This window comes from Cervus elaphus, chromosome 14 (assembly GCF_910594005.1).
Source record: "Cervus elaphus chromosome 14, mCerEla1.1, whole genome shotgun sequence".
Classification (NCBI taxonomy): Eukaryota; Metazoa; Chordata; class Mammalia; order Artiodactyla; family Cervidae; genus Cervus; species Cervus elaphus.
In genome coordinates, this window is record NC_057828.1 from 53,123,232 (window position 1) to 53,137,926 (window position 14,695).

Genomic DNA, 14,695 nt, shown 5'->3' on the forward strand with positions numbered 1-14,695 from the left:
CATATTGCCAATCCCCCAGGTTGCCTAAGGCCGAACCGCTGGAGCGCTCGCGGCCCAGCGGCTCCTGAGACTGCTGCTGGGCCCATCCACTCTTCCGACCCGCTGCCGGGACTAAGGGGGCGGGACGTCAGAGCGTTTGGCGACGCTCCCCGGCGGTGACAGCGGGCGGCGCGCGCGGACGGAGGACTTTGGCGACGCTCCCCGGTGGTGACAGGCGGGGCGGGGCGGTGGCGCAGCGGCCTCGTTCCGGGGCGGGCGGGCGCCGATCGCGGCGCGGGCGGGCGGGCGGGCAGGCAGGCCGGGGATGCCGCTCGGGCCGCCGTGGTCCTCGTGCCAGTGAGCGCCGCGCGCCGCCGCAGCCATGACGGTGGAGTTCGAGGAGTGCATCAAGGACTCGCCGCGCTTCAGGTGCGCCCCCAGGGCGCGGCGCGGCCCTTTGTGATCCGCGGGTTCGCAGCCCCTCGGGGCACCCGGGACCGCCGGGGGATGGGGCGAGGGTGGGGGAGCCGGTGCCGCCTTTGTACCCGGCGCCGGGGCTGGAGGCCAGAGCAGGAGGACTCGCCTTGGACAAAGCCCGCAGCAACCCTGGCCCTAGAGCCCGGAACAAAAGATGCCGCTTGTGCTGGTCGCCGCGCGCGAAGGGTGCGCGCGTGGGGCGGGGCGGCCTCCGGCAAGGCCACCTCTCCGTGGGAGTGTCCGCCCGCTTTGTGTCTAGACCTTCTGCGGACCACCTGCACAGGGCTGAGACCTTGCCGGGCCCTGCAGCCCGACTCTGGCTAGGGTCGTCTGGGTGCATCGGGTGTCTGCCCCTGGAATCTGTCTTGGTTCCTGTGCCCAGAGTAGTCAAGGGGGTGGGCAGCTGGAGCCACAGTTAGGGCTTGGGGCAGCTGCTTGGCAGAGGTGACCTAGATGCCTGGCAGGGTGGGGGCTACCTAAGCAGACTGGATTCGAGAGACTGGTGGAGGTTCTGGGCTGTGCTCTGCCATGGGTTTGTGCTTTTAGTCCTTCCTGGGAGTGCAGGCGGGCTTATCCGTGTGGATATGTTCATGGTGTGCACGAATCTTCTTTAACGGGGCATCTCCTGTGTGTCAGGTGCTCATGCTTGTGCTTGGGTACACTCATGTGAATTCTGCCCCTCTGCACCCTCCCTTGAGGTGCCAGACCTTGGACATGAATGTGTGGGTGAGCTGCGCCCCTGGACTGCTGCTAGATAGAGTGGGTGTTTATCGTGCAAGGATGAGTTAAGGCACTAGGCACATGTTAGTTTGTTCCCGTGTACCCCAGCACAGGGTGCATATTTATGCAGCAAATCCATGAGTACACGCTTTGTGTGTGTTGTGCTTCTGCGTGCATACATGTTTGATGGCACATGTGCCTGTCAGGCCTTGGCACACTTGCGCTGGGTAGTATGCATGTGTATGTGTGTGTGCTAGGTCTTTGGGGTGTGTTAGCAAGAGGGCCTGTGTGCAGTGCCTGGTGGGCCTCAGCATCGGTGCTGTCACCTCTGAGTCCCTGGAGCCAGCCCCTTGCCCAGCCGCTTCACAGGGAGTCAGCAATGAAGGCCAGAAAAGACTGGATGAGGGGTAGAGGCTGGACCAGAGAGTGGTCCCCGGCCCTGGGCAGAGGGCTAATGATCACCTCTGTGCTCTCTGATCTTATGTTCCTGACAGTTGAGGGGGGGGATGTGAGCAACTCAGGTACCTATGATCCCAGGCTGGGGGCACCCACAGTGGGCAGCTCCAGGCCCTCCCTCCCACACCAGCCTGCTTGCCAGGGGGCACCCACAGTGGGGCAGTGGATGCAGCTGATGCCTGGGCTTTGCCAGGTTTTCTTTGAAAGTACATAGCTAAGACCCCAGGGTGGGGGCCAGGGAGATGCCCCTGACTTTGGGCCACAGAAGCTGCATTGTGTGGGTTTTGGGGTTGGGCTGAGATTTAACCAGGTTTTGAGGCCTTTTTGAGGTTCCCTTGTCCATGTGCCCTCAGATGCTGCTGAGGATGTAACCTGGACTTCCTAGAGGCCAGCTTGGGGGCCAGGGTTAGGGTAGAGCTGGGTGGGAGAATGTGGTCAGGATATAGGGCCAAATGACCCCAGCCCCGGGGGAAGAGGGACCCTGTCTGTATGCTCATGGCCTGGGCAGAGCCCCACAGCCCTGGGTGCCTATGGCTGGAGGGCTCCAGGCTCTCTCAGACTCACCGGGGCACCGCCCACCCCTTGTTCATGGTGCCCCCTCCCCTGGGTGGGGCTTCAGGCGCTGAGTCATGGCTCTGGTGGGGAAACCAGCCTCACCCTCCTACTCCAAGCTGCTGAGGAAATCCTGGAGGGATGGCAGGAGAGGAGACCTTGTTCCATGGAGGTGGGGGGAAAGAGATGAGGGGCATGGGGCCCCCATGAGCACATTGGTGCTCTCTACTGAGTGCCCACCTCGCCCCCATGAGCACATTGTCACCATCTGGTACAGTGCCCCCAAGCTCTCTAGGGACCAACTGCCCCCTCCCCGCCCCCCTGGCTCGGGGGTGATGGCCCTCCACACATCTGCCCAGGGCAATTGGGGTGACTGGGGCTCCAGAGGCCATGTCTCTGCTCTGCTCTGTAGTATCCTCTCCTGACGGGTTGTCCTTCTGTGCCCTGGGCCCCTGGGTCGGGGGGAGGGGAGAGGCTACACTGATGGTCAGGATCCTGTAGTCTCAGGCTGGGCATCCTGCTGGGCGTGGGCCAACACTGGTCCAAGCAGACGTCCCCTCTGACCCCTTCCCGCTCTGGAATTCAGAGACCCCTCAGCCCTGGGGCAGGGATAAGGGCTGCTCAGAGTGGAGGAGGACAGGGGATCTTCCAAAGGCCCTGACGAGGCAGCCTGGCACCCCCCTCCCCCACAGCTCCTAATTGAGGGAGTACCGAGCTGCCCCCCACATGAGGGACTAAGTCCCTCTCCCCCAAGCCTGGGAAACCCTGGAATATGGCCCTCTTCTACCAGCCACGGGGCAGCGAGGGGCCTCTAGACCTGGACAGCCTCCTCTACCCTGGCCCTGGCCCTAGAGGCTGCCTCTAGCCCCTGGTCTGAGCTCCATTCCGCGTTATCCCTTGTCCCCAGGAAGCCAGATGGGCCCAGCTCACCAGCTGAGTGGGTTGGGGGGAGCCCTGGGATCCTGGCCCTCTTTCCCTGTTTCCTGTTCCCAGAGCATTGGAGGGGGGGGAGTCACGTGCCTGATCCATCTGCCTCTCGCCTCGCCTTCCGGGATTCTCTGTCCACTGGCTTCTCTGGTGATGTCATCGTTAACTCTTCCCTCCCCAAGGCAGCCCCATTGTCAGGCTGCCCCAGTGGGAGTGGGCTCCTCCAAGGTCTGACCCACTGCTCCCTCCAGGCAGACAGGGCCAACTTGGTATTTGAGGTTGGGGGAGTAGTCGGGAGGTAGGGGCATGCCTCTGCTGGGTGTCTCACTGTGCTAGGGAGCAGCCCCAGGTTTGCAGGCTCTACTGACACAGGTCTGCCCCAGGGTCTGCCAGCCCCAGGCCAGAGTGGGCTACAGCTGAAGCTAAGGGTTGGGGGGTCCAGATGGGGTCTGGGGTCAACTCTGAGCCTTGGAGAGGTGTATGGGCTGGGCCGGGGGGCGGTGACCAGCGAGGCCCTGCATGTCCCCCTCCACAGGGCCCTGGCCCCTCCCTCTGTGCTAGGGACCACCCCCTCCCCTGTCCACAGACCCCATTTGGGGACATCACAGCCGACTAGGCCTCTCTCTGCCTGGGATGGTGGTGGGCCCTGGAGGCTCTGCAGCCCTGGAGTCATGGTCCCAGTCCTGCCCCTCTCCTCCCTCTTCCATGCCCCCACCCCAGTCTCCATGTCTTAGTCTGTCCGAGGGGGGCGTGGAGGAAGGTGGGCCTGCGGGAGCCAGTGGCTATCGACAGAGCAGCCCCTTCCCACTGCAGACCCTTTGGGGAGGTGCCTGGGGAGATGAAGACCAGCTAAGTCGGTGGGGGAGGCTCGCTGCAGGCGGGTCTCCAGCCACCCTCTACCCGTCGCAGGGCAACTATCGATGAGGTGGAAACGGACGTGGTTGAGATCGAGGCCAAATTGGACAAGGTGAGGGAAGGTCCTGGGGGAACAGAGGGCTCGGTCCAGCTCACTCGCGGCCACCAATACAAGCACAAGTGTGTGTTTATGCGTAGCACATGGGCCTGGCTGTCACTGGCCTTCATACCTGTCCTGGTGCACATGCTGCACACACACCTGTGTCTGTGTGGTTTCCTCTCGCCACGCCAAGGAGGGGAGTCTTGGGGGAGGCAGGGGCAGCTGCTGGGAGGCTGTGCCTCTGAGTAGCTGGGTTAGGGGCCCGGGGCACAGGCAGGAGGGGAAGAGGGGTGGCATCCCTGAGCCCCTTCTGGCTGGTCCTGCTGTTCCTTGGCCAGGACTGCATGCCCACCCCGGCCCTGGGGTCCCTGCTCCTGGCTTCCCTCTCTTGCTCCCACCTCCCACACTGGAGCCAAGGCCTGGGCAGTGCCAAGCTGTTGCCCCAGCACCAGGTGGGCTCAGAAGGACAGGTGGCGGGCAGTGGCCTTCCTTTTCCACCTAGGGCTGCCCAGCTGTGTCCTGGGCACTGATGGGCCCTGAGCTAAATTCCGGCTGCCCTGGCAGGGTCCCAGCTTGTGTGGTCTGGCCTTGGTGGCGGTGAGGGCTGGGGCCACAGGTGGCGTGAGTGTCCCCCGTCTGTCCTGTCCTGTCTGCAGCTGGTGAAGTTATGTAGCAGCATGATCGAGGCAGGCAAGGCCTACGTCACCACCAACAGACTCTTCGTGAGTGGCGTCCGCGACCTGTCCCAGCAGTGCCAGGGCGACACTGTTATATCGGTGAGGGGGCAGCTGACCTCTGACCTCTAGGCAGGGGCAGGCACAGGCAGGCAGCCCCTCGAGGGTGCCCCTGCCCTGGGAGCAGGTGGGCGTTTGTGCTGGGCCACAGGGGCTACTCTGTGGCTAGTGGGTGGGAGGTGCTGACACTGGGGGCACGGCAGTCCCATTTAAGCAAGGGTCTCCCCCACCCACCCCCAGGAATGTCTGCAGAGGTTTGGAGACAGCCTGCAGGAGATGGTCACCTACCACATGGTGAGCCCTGATGGGGGTAGTGGGGGGGCACTGCTTATCATCACTGTCATCCCTTCCCAGGCAGCCACCCCTTGGGCTTCCTGCAGGCCCCGCCCAGCCTGGAAGGCTCTGGGCTGGCTCTGGGAGAGCTGAGCTGGCAGGGGCGGGCTGTGGGGGAGGCCACGTTTCTGCTCCTGCAGTCTAGGGGCGGGGGGCGCCCACATTGCTGAAACTCTACTGTGTCCCAGGTGAGGGCCGGATAGCCAGCAGGGAGGTGCCTAGAACCTGCCTGTCTGGGGCTGAGGGTGGTGGGGGCTTGGCATAGTCGCCTTAGAGGGTTATCCAGGGCCATCAGACAGGGGTCATTGGCCAGGCTGACCCCATGGCTTCCCGGGATGGATCTGTCTGACCTTGAGCCTCTCAGGGGCCCCCTGCATGGACACACAGAACAGAATGAGGCCCATGTGGGTGGTCAGACCGTGGCCTGGAAACCAGAGCCTCAGACTAAACAAGGGGCCCCTCCCCCACAGGGGAAGTTCAGAAATAAACCAGTGCTGGACAGCTCGTCCGGCCTCAGCAGTCTGTCTGTGTGTCTGTCTGCTTCTGGTTAGGGCCCAGCCCTCTCCCCATGTTGAGGGGATCTGATTCTGGGTCCAGTCAGTGCTGTGGGGGAGGCCCCTCCAGCCCCCAACAACCACTTCACCCTGCCCCCAGGCCAGATCCCTCAGGAGCTTCGGCTGTAGCTGGACCCTTCCAACTGCAGGGCTGGTCATCCTCAAGGTGGCTTCTCCCCAGGCCGGGGCACTGGCTGTCACTAGGGGCCCTGGGTGTGCCTGCCCTGACTGGGCCATGAGAGGGGGACAGCTTGGGCCTCGAATCTGACTGAGAGCCAAGTGGGGGAGATGGGCAGGTGGTCACAGCTGTTGCCTCTGGGCGCCAACCCAGGCCTAGGGGCTGCACCTGGTCCCTTGGACCCTGCGAGGCCGGCTCTGTGAGGGTGACCAGCTGGGGCCCAAGTGGGGCTGGACAGGGCATTCTCTGGTTCTTACCTGAGGGGATAGGGGCCTGGCCTCTGGGGTCATGTGGGGGCAGGTCTCTGATACCTCCACCTTTCTATGGTCCCAGATTCTGTTTGACCAGGCCCAGAGGTCTGTGCGGCAGCAGCTCCACAACTTCGTCAAAGAGTGAGTGGCCCCAAAGGAGGCCTGGCTGCTCTCCCCCATGCTGGGGTGTTTGAGCTGAGAGAGTCTGGGGCCTTGACACAAGGCCTGCAGGCTCTGGGTGGGGGGCTCATTGTAGGCCAAGACTGGGCTGAGGAAATAGTGCTGGAGGGCAGGGACCACAGAGGGCATCGAGGGGGCCCTCAGGCAGGGGTGAAGGCAGGACCATGGAAGCGTCAGGGTCGGGGTCACAGAGCAGGAGGTGGGGACTTGGTGGGGGTCTCAGCTCAGTGCTGTGTGATAGTTGGGGATCCCCCAAGTGGAGCATCTGGAGTCCAGACTAAGGCTAGGGGTCACCCCAAGCTGGACCAATCCTGTGGGTGAGGTGGTGAAGAGAAAGGGGGCCCTGGATTGGGAAAGGGACCTGAGAAGGAGGCAGCAGGGAGTGCTGGCTGTGGGGGGTGGGAGGCCAGGACAGGGAGGTGGGGAAGGAGGTTGTGGAGCACAGAGGGGCTGGGAGCAGAAAGAGGGCCTTTTTTGAAGGGGGGGGGGAACCCAGTGCACCCCTCCTCAGGCTCCCTGACCTGACACCTGCCGGCCTCCAGGGATGTGCGGAAGTTCAAGGAGACCAAGAAGCAGTTTGACAAGGTTCGGGAGGACATGGAGCTGTCACTGGTGAGGAATGCCCAGGCCCCGAGGCACCGGCCCCACGAGGTGGAGGAGGCTACGGGTGCCCTGATCCTCGCCCGAAAGTGTTTCCGCCACCTGGCACTGGACTATGTGCTCCAGGTGAGTCGCTGGGCCTTGGGTGTCGCTGCAGACACGGACCTGGTGTCTGGAGGGGCCCCTCTGACCTGAGAAAACTTCAGATGCTTGGGGAGGGATCTGGAGTGGGGAATGCCCCGGGCAAAGACCCAGAGGTGGGGACGTGCTTGGGACAAGCCAGGGCTGGAGGCTGCAGGAGGGCTTGGAGCAGGGGGTAGAGTTCATGGCTTTGTCCATGGAGAAACCATGAGAGGAGATATGGGTACCAGTGTAGGGAGCATCAGATGAGTTGGTGGTCTCAGGGAGCCACAAGCACCCTGAGTGGATATGAGCAAGGTCCAGGCCATGGCGTAGCTCAGCCCTGATATCTTCACCTGTTCACTCCTTCCTTGGCAGATCAACGTCCTCCAGGCTAAGAAGAAGTTTGAGATTCTGGATTCTGTGAGTGCTGGGGTTGGGTGCACCCGGTGGGGGCCCTGGCAACTGTGGCTGGTGGCCCGGCCTCACCTGTGTCCCTACCCCCCCAGATGCTGTCCTTCATGCATGCCCAGTACAGCTTCTTCCAGCAGGGGTACAGCCTGCTGCACCAGTTGGACCCCTACATGAAGAAGCTCGCGGCCGAGGTGAGCCTGCGGGGAGGGGAAGCCAGGGCCAGTGTGTCAGGGGAAGGGGTCCACTTCCCTCTCTGTACCCCTCCCCACAGCTGGACCAGTTGGTGATCGACTCGGCAGTGGAGAAGCGGGAGATGGAGCGCAAGCATGCTGCCATCCAACAACGGGTGAGGCCCTACAGCCCTGGCCTCCCTGTGGAGGGGCCCTTCAGCCCTCTCCAAGTGTGGACCTGGGAGCCCGCCACAAAGACACACTCCCCGTCCCTCCCCAGGCCTGCCCATGCTCAGGTTGATTCTGATCCTCCTTGGAAGAGCAGACAGAGGTGGGAGTCCTCATCCCTCAGGGTCTCAGCACAGTGAGAGGTCACTTAGAGGCCAGGACCAGCCCCCTCAGCCCACAGGTGCTAGGGCTGGGGCTGGGTGGAGGGTCCTACTGGGGCCTCTCTGCTCCTGGCCAGACGGCTGTCATGGCGCTGCCCTGGGCGGAGATGACTGCTGGTGGGAGCTGCTAGTTCCCAGGAGGAGGCTGCAGGGCTTCACTCACTGGCTCTCTCTCTCCCTCCTCCCGCTCCTCCCGCTCCCGGCCTCAGACACTGCTGCAGGTGAGTGGGCGCCCACCCGGGGATGGGGTGGGGGGACAGGTGGGTGGGGCCTCTGTCCGCCCCGCCCCGTTTCAGCACCAAGGACACCTCCACGGCCCCAGCGCTCCAACCCTGAGCACCTCCCGGGGCGCGCCTAGCACCAGCGGAGGCTGCTGAGCTGGGACCGAGTCCCCTTCGGCAGCAGCTGCAGCTGTCCCTTCCCGCCCCCACTCAGCCAGGGGAGCAGGTGGCTGGGCCTCCTCTCCCACTGCTGGACACACAGGACAACGCTCAGTGTCTCCCCGGCCCGTGTGAATGGAGCTCTGTCAGGCTGGCTGGAGCAGCCCAGCTGGCAACATGAATGGGGGACTGAGGACAGGGGAGGCGGCTTCCTTCCTGATCCTACCCAGAGCTTGCTGTTTGTGCCGGGCGGGGGGAGCTGGGGGTTGGGGCCGGAGCGCTTCAGGCCCCCAGCTGTGGTGGGAGGCATCTGCCCCCATGGGGTTTGGGTCAGGAAGTGGCTGTGAAGACCCACCCTCTCAACCTGGGCTGTGGGGAGGCTGGGAGGGCAGCCGTGTCCACACAGCAGTGGGTGGGTGCTCATGGAGGGCTGGGCTCCAACTGCTCCCAGGACTTCTCCTACGATGAGCCCAAGGTGGAGTTTGACGTGGATGCACCCAGTGGGGTAGTGATGGAAGGCTACCTCTTCAAGAGGGCCAGCAATGCCTTCAAGACGTGGAACAGGTAAGGGAGGCCCTTTCTCAGGGGACTACAGGGCAGACAGATGGGGGGGGGTGCCCAGCCCGGCCTGACCCCTCCGGGCCCATTCCCCACCCAGGCGCTGGTTCTCCATCCAGAACAGCCAGCTGGTCTACCAGAAGAAGCTCAAGGTGCGCTGGGCCTAGGGCAGCGACTCCTGGGCCTCCTCACCTGGCCTGGGGGTGGGTGGTTGGGGGGGTTGGTATCATGGGGCTGAGGACATGGATGGGCACCAAAGCCGGAGTGGCTAAGGACAGAGACCACTTGAACCCCAGGCAATCCGTGTCCTGGGTAGAGCAGTGAACGAGTGGTCAGGGTGGGGCAGAGCTGGGTGCTGAGTGCGAGGACCACGGTGGTCATGCCTGCAGGATGTGCTGACTGTGGTAGTGGACGACCTCCGGCTCTGCTCTGTGAAGCCCTGTGAGGACGTCGAGCGGAGGTTCTGCTTTGAGGTCGTGTCACCCACCAAGTAAGGAGGTCCCGCCCAGGGTGTGATGTGGCAGGAACCTCTGCTTGCCCAGCCTGACAGGCCCCTTCCTGCAGGAGCTGCATGCTGCAGGCTGACTCAGAGAAACTACGGCAGGCCTGGGTTCAGGCGGTGCAAGCCAGCATTGCCTCTGCCTATCGGGAGAGCCCTGACAGCTGCTACAGTGAGGTGGGCCCTCCCTGCACATGCGTGTACAGCTCCCGCAGGCCACACACCAGCACACATGTGCATTCTGTGTATGCACACATGAGTGTGTGTGCGTACATGGGGGTGCAGGCTCGTGCCTCAGGGACCCTGGCCTGTGTTGGCCCCTGTATCTGGGGAGAAAGATGGGGCCTCCACTGGGGAGACTGGGGCTGGAGCTCCCATAGGGCTGAGTGACCCTTCACCCGGTCCCCAGAGGCTGGACCGCACAGCGTCCCCGTCCACAAGCAGCATCGACTCTGCCACGGACTCTCGGGAACGCAGCGTCAAGGGTGAGAGCGTGCTGCAGCGGGTGCAGAACGTGGCCGGCAACAGCCAGTGTGGTGACTGCGGCCAACCTGACCCGCGCTGGGCCAGCATCAATCTGGGTGTGCTGCTCTGCATCGAGTGCTCAGGCATCCACAGGTGGGCCTCCTGGGCGGCCCGGGTGGGGTGGGGGGTGGGGGGCGGGTGGAGCCGCGCCCTAACTCCTCCTCTCTCATCATCCAGGAGCCTGGGCGTCCACTGCTCCAAGGTGCGGTCCCTGACCCTGGACTCGTGGGAACCGGAGCTGCTGAAGGTGTGTGGGGGCCATTGCAGGCTGCCAGGAGACTGGTGGGGAGAGGGAGACAGGAGCCAGGTCTGCCCACTTGAGGGGAGGTCTGTGGGCTGGGCTGATGCTGGCCCCACCGTCTCCTGCCAGCTGATGTGTGAGCTTGGAAACAGCACCGTGAACCGGATCTACGAGGCCCAGTGTGAGGGGCCGGGCAGCAAGAAGCCCACAGCCAGCAGCCCCAGGTGAGGTGTGGGGTAGCCTAGGCAGGGCCTGGGGAGCCCTGGCCCACAAGTGCGGCCTCATGTCTGGTCCTGGTCCAGACAGGACAAGGAGGCCTGGATCAAGGACAAATATGTGGAAAAGAAGTTTGTGCGGAGGCCACCCTCGGCACCAGCCCGGGAGGCCCCACAGCGCTGGAGGGTGCAGAAGTGCCAGCGCCACCACAGCTCCCCCCGAGCCCCTGCCCCCCGCCGCAGCAAAGTCCGGATGGAGCCCGTTCTGCCCTCTGTGGCTGCCCTGTGCTCAGGTGGGAGGGGGCCGGCAGGTGCGCCCCAGCTCACAGGCCTGGGCAGGGGGTGAGCCTCCAGACTATGAACCCCAGGGAGGCCAGGGGTGGGGGGATGGAGGAGCAGAGCCCCGAGCTCTGCCCACCTCCCAGCCTGGCCCGGTTACTGCCCTGCTACAGGCTCCGTGGAGCCCAAGTTCCGCAGGGACTCGCTCTTCTGCCCGGACGAGCTGGACTCCCTTTTCTCCTACTTCGATGCAGGGGCTGCTGCGGCCGGCCCACGCAGTAAGTCCCCTGCTGCCCACCCCCCAGCTCAGCCAGGGCAGCAGAGCAGGGGCCAGGCACGCTCACTCAGAGGGTGGACAAGTACGGAACAGCTGTGGCCTCTCACCCAGGGACCGGAGGGATGGGCATTCCTTGCAGGAGGGACTGGTATAGGGATGGGGAGAGTCTGGGGGCCAAGCAGGGCTAAGGCTGGGACAGTATCTCCAGGGGCTGGGGGTAATTCAGATACTGACTTGGAGGCTGGAGCCATGACCCTCAGGGAGACCCATGTGCGGTGTGCACACAGGAGTGTGTGTGGGGCATGACTGTGCACATGGGTACACACATGTGAGTGTGTACATGTGCGTATATGCATGGGTGTGTGCACATGCATGTGTGTTCGTGGACAGCTGTGTGCCAGACCAGCTCCTGAAAGACAATTGTGTGCATCTTCTCCAGCTCCTCCTGGAGTGGGGGTGGGGCGCACATGCTGCAGGTTGGGGCCCTCCCCGCCCCCTCCCGTGGCCTGCCTGTGAAGTGTCTATCAGCACCCACTGGCCTGGGGCGTCTGGGCTGCCTTTCTGGGCAGTGTGGACAGAGGGCATAGACGGGGGCCAAGAATTGGCAGGGCTGCTGGGGTGAGTGGGTGCCCTCGGGCAGCAGAGGGCGCTGCCTCGCTGCTCCGGGCTCTTTGTGAGGGCTGCTCTTGGGTGCCGCTCACTGTTTCCTGGAGCCATGTCTGGATGGAGACCTCCCAGCTTGCATTATGGCGGCGCTTCGGCCCATCCGTCCTGCTAGGGCCGACCTGAGCGAGGGGGGGGATCACATCCACGACTGTGCTCCTAGGGGGCGCTTAATCCTTGACTCCATTGAGTTGTCACTTGATTTTCTCTCCTTTCCTCCCATCCTGGGCAGGGCTCTCCTCTGCCCCCAGAGTGGGGACTGATCCTGCTCCAGGGAGCATCCCCGGGAGGGTGGGTGGCCCTCCAGCCTTCCCCCAGACGCTTTCAGGATCCCCTCTGGCTGTGGACTCTGCAGGTCTGAGCAGCGACAGCGGCTTAGGGGGCAGCTCCGACGGCAGCTCAGATGTCTTGGCCTTCGGCGTGGGCTCTGTGGTGGACCGCGTCGCTGAGGAAGGTGAGTGCATGGCTCCCCATCCCCGGCCCTGCGCCTCCCCCGCTCCGGGCCGGCTTACCGGCCCTTATCGCCCGGTCCTTGTAGAGGGTGCAGAGTCGGAGGAGTCCAGCGGCGAGGCGGACGGAGAGGGGGAGGCCTGGGGCCTGGCAGACGTGCGTGAGCTGCACCCGGGGCTGCTGGCGCACCGCGCGGCGCGCACCCGCGACCTTCCCGCCCTGGCGGCGGCGCTGGCGCACGGGGCGGAGGTCAACTGGGCTGACGCGGAGGACGAGGGAAAGACACCGCTGGTGCAGGCCGTGCTGGGGGTAAGTAGGCGCCCGGCTGCGCCCGGACCCAGGTGCAGCGTCTTCACAGCGGCTCTGCCTTGGTGCGCACGCTTGAAGAGGCGTCGGGGCTTGGTGGGAGGTAGGGGACCTGCAAGGAACCGTTCCCGCGGCTTGGCTCCGTCTGAACCGTACCGCCTTCCCACGCCGGCTTCCCCAGGGCTCCCTGATCATCTGTGAATTCCTCCTGCAAAACGGAGCGGACGTGAACCAAAGAGACAGCCACGGCCGGGCTCCGCTCCACCACGCCACGCTCCTTGGCCGTACTGGGTGAGTCGTAGGCTGGTCATCCCCTCACTTTCCCCCGCCCCATGGGCCCGGGTCGCCCGCCCACCAGTACCTACCCAAGGCCTGACCTGACTTGCCCCCTCCGCTCTCAGCCAGGTCTGCCTGTTCTTGAAGAGGGGGGCGGACCAGCACGCCTTGGACCACGCTCAGCAGGACCCATTGAGCATTGCGGTGCAGGAAGCAAACGCAGACATCGTCACGCTGTGAGCAGGAGAGCGGTGTGGGTGGGGGACCCTGTGGGCGGGGCGGAGCACTTCATAAGGCCCGCCCTCCTCAGGTCTGGGACTCAATGGGCTGGGGGCGGGCTAGGCTCTTCATAAGGCCCCCCCTCCTCCAGGCTCCGTCTGGCGCGCATGGCCGAGGAGATGCGTGAGGCTGAGGCGCCTTCTGGCCAGCCGGGTCCTCTGGCCGGCAGCAGCCCCACTGAGCTCCAGTACCGCAGGTGCATCCAGGAGTTTATCAGCCTTCACCTGGACGAGAGCTAGGGCAGCGGGGTGGGCGGGACCCCCCCCCCTCCCCCCAACAGGCCCGTTTCCAGAGAGCACTGGTGTTCTGGAGCTCCTGGAGCCCTTGCTGCCGGCTCTGCCCTCCTCCTCCAGCGGCCCCCACCCTGGGCCAGAGCAGGACCAGCACTGAGTCTTCTGAAGCTCCAGTCTTCCCCAGGAGGTGTTGCATCACTCCCCGCCTCCAGGGACCCTGTATCTTCAGGTGACCCCTCCCTGGGGGGCCTGGGTTGCTCGTGTCACAAACCACTCTCCAGGCCCCATGTCACCTTGTGCTCCTCTCTGCTCCCCCAGGCCCGTGTCACGTCCTGCCCCTCTATCCCTGGGCCCATGCCACTTGGTGCCCCACTCTGCCCTCAGGGCCTGTGTCACCTCGTGCCCCCACTTTACTGCCCAAGGACACTGACCTGCTAGTTGGGTCCCTCCCATGCCCCCAGCCCCTCCGCTGGGCCCTGGGGCTGGTGGCTGGCCACCGGCACCTTGTGAGGGCAGAAGGGACCGCCCATCCAGGGAATCAACCCGTGTACCTCACTTAGCGACCCCAGCATCCAGGCTGGGCTTCTTGGGTGCTTGGGGGCTCTGGCCTGGGGCCTCAGCCCTGACTGGGCACGGACGTCCTGAGGCCGTGTGGCTGGCCATGCAGCCCCACCTGTTCCTGCCTTTTCCCAGAGCGGGTGGCAGGTGCGTCGCTCTTCCCACCCCTGCATCTGATGTCCTTTGTCACGGACTGAGGGGTTTTCTACAATGACCTCGTTCTCACTTTGTCTCGCGTCTTTTCTCTGGACTCAAGGACCACCTTGACCCCCAGCTCTGCCCGATGCTGGGGGCGCTCTGCAGCTCAGCCCTGCCCCCTCACCAGCCTTGCCCCTGGCTCAGCCCATGGGGCTTCAGCTCACCCCCAGGGCCCTCTGATGCCTTCTGCATTCCCCTTCCTGGAGCCCTGGGGCAGTGGCTGGGCCCCTCCCCAACTCGAACCCTCGGCCAGCCCAAGGCCAGTTGGCTGGTCACTATGCAAAGGCTGCCCAGGGAGGCCCCATGGGCAGCAAGGTGGGCCCCCAACTCCCTCGCCTGCTGGCTGTGACCCCAGAGAGCAGAATTAACTCCTTCCTCTCTTCCTGCTTGAGCTCTGCCCCCACCTCCCACCCCACTGCCTGCGCCAGGGCCTTTGCTAGGGCCTCAGCTGGTGGGATCCGCCTCCACTCCAGATCACAGTTAATAAACAGCCGCTTGCACCCGCTGCCTCGTCTCACCCGTCTCACTCTGCTGTGTCTCAACTGGGGTGGAGGGGGTCACCTGCCTTCCCCAAGGAGTGGCCCTGCGTGGGACAGCACCAGTGGTGCCCTCAAAAGGTGCAGTAAGCTGGAACCTGGGAGCCTGCCTGATGGAAACTTGGGCTCCATTGATTAAAATCAGTTCTTGATACTCCACTCCCTGGCTGCCCCGCCCTTTTCTAGGATGGACACCAACTGGCGAGGATGGTCTGGACCTAGCCTTGTCCCCT

The 14,695-nt window shown here is 64.2% G+C and overlaps 1 protein-coding gene across 4 annotated transcripts; it reads left to right on the top strand.

Moving 5' to 3' along the window:
* The first annotated feature begins 117 nt into the window (after positions 1 to 117).
* On the top strand, positions 118 to 14,431 carry ACAP3 (ArfGAP with coiled-coil, ankyrin repeat and PH domains 3). 4 transcript variants are annotated; one of them, XM_043924242.1, is made up of 24 exons: positions 118 to 408; positions 4,021 to 4,078; positions 4,723 to 4,842; positions 5,041 to 5,094; positions 6,199 to 6,257; positions 6,839 to 7,022; positions 7,395 to 7,439; positions 7,526 to 7,621; positions 7,702 to 7,776; positions 8,199 to 8,210; positions 8,821 to 8,933; positions 9,028 to 9,079; positions 9,317 to 9,417; positions 9,492 to 9,603; positions 9,836 to 10,044; positions 10,129 to 10,198; positions 10,322 to 10,416; positions 10,495 to 10,700; positions 10,860 to 10,964; positions 11,973 to 12,080; positions 12,165 to 12,385; positions 12,564 to 12,673; positions 12,784 to 12,894; positions 13,029 to 14,431. In XM_043924242.1, the coding sequence occupies exons 1-24, from the start codon at positions 362 to 364 to the stop codon at positions 13,174 to 13,176; spliced, it is 2,511 nt and encodes an 836-aa protein (XP_043780177.1). In that variant the 5' UTR covers positions 118 to 361; the 3' UTR covers positions 13,177 to 14,431. The 4 variants fall into 4 exon arrangements, with proteins under 4 accessions (XP_043780177.1, XP_043780179.1, XP_043780178.1 ...); XM_043924244.1 differs by having other exon boundaries at positions 119 to 408; positions 3,925 to 4,078; XM_043924243.1 differs by having other exon boundaries at positions 122 to 408; positions 11,982 to 12,080.
* Positions 14,432 to 14,695: the final 264 nt, after the last annotated feature.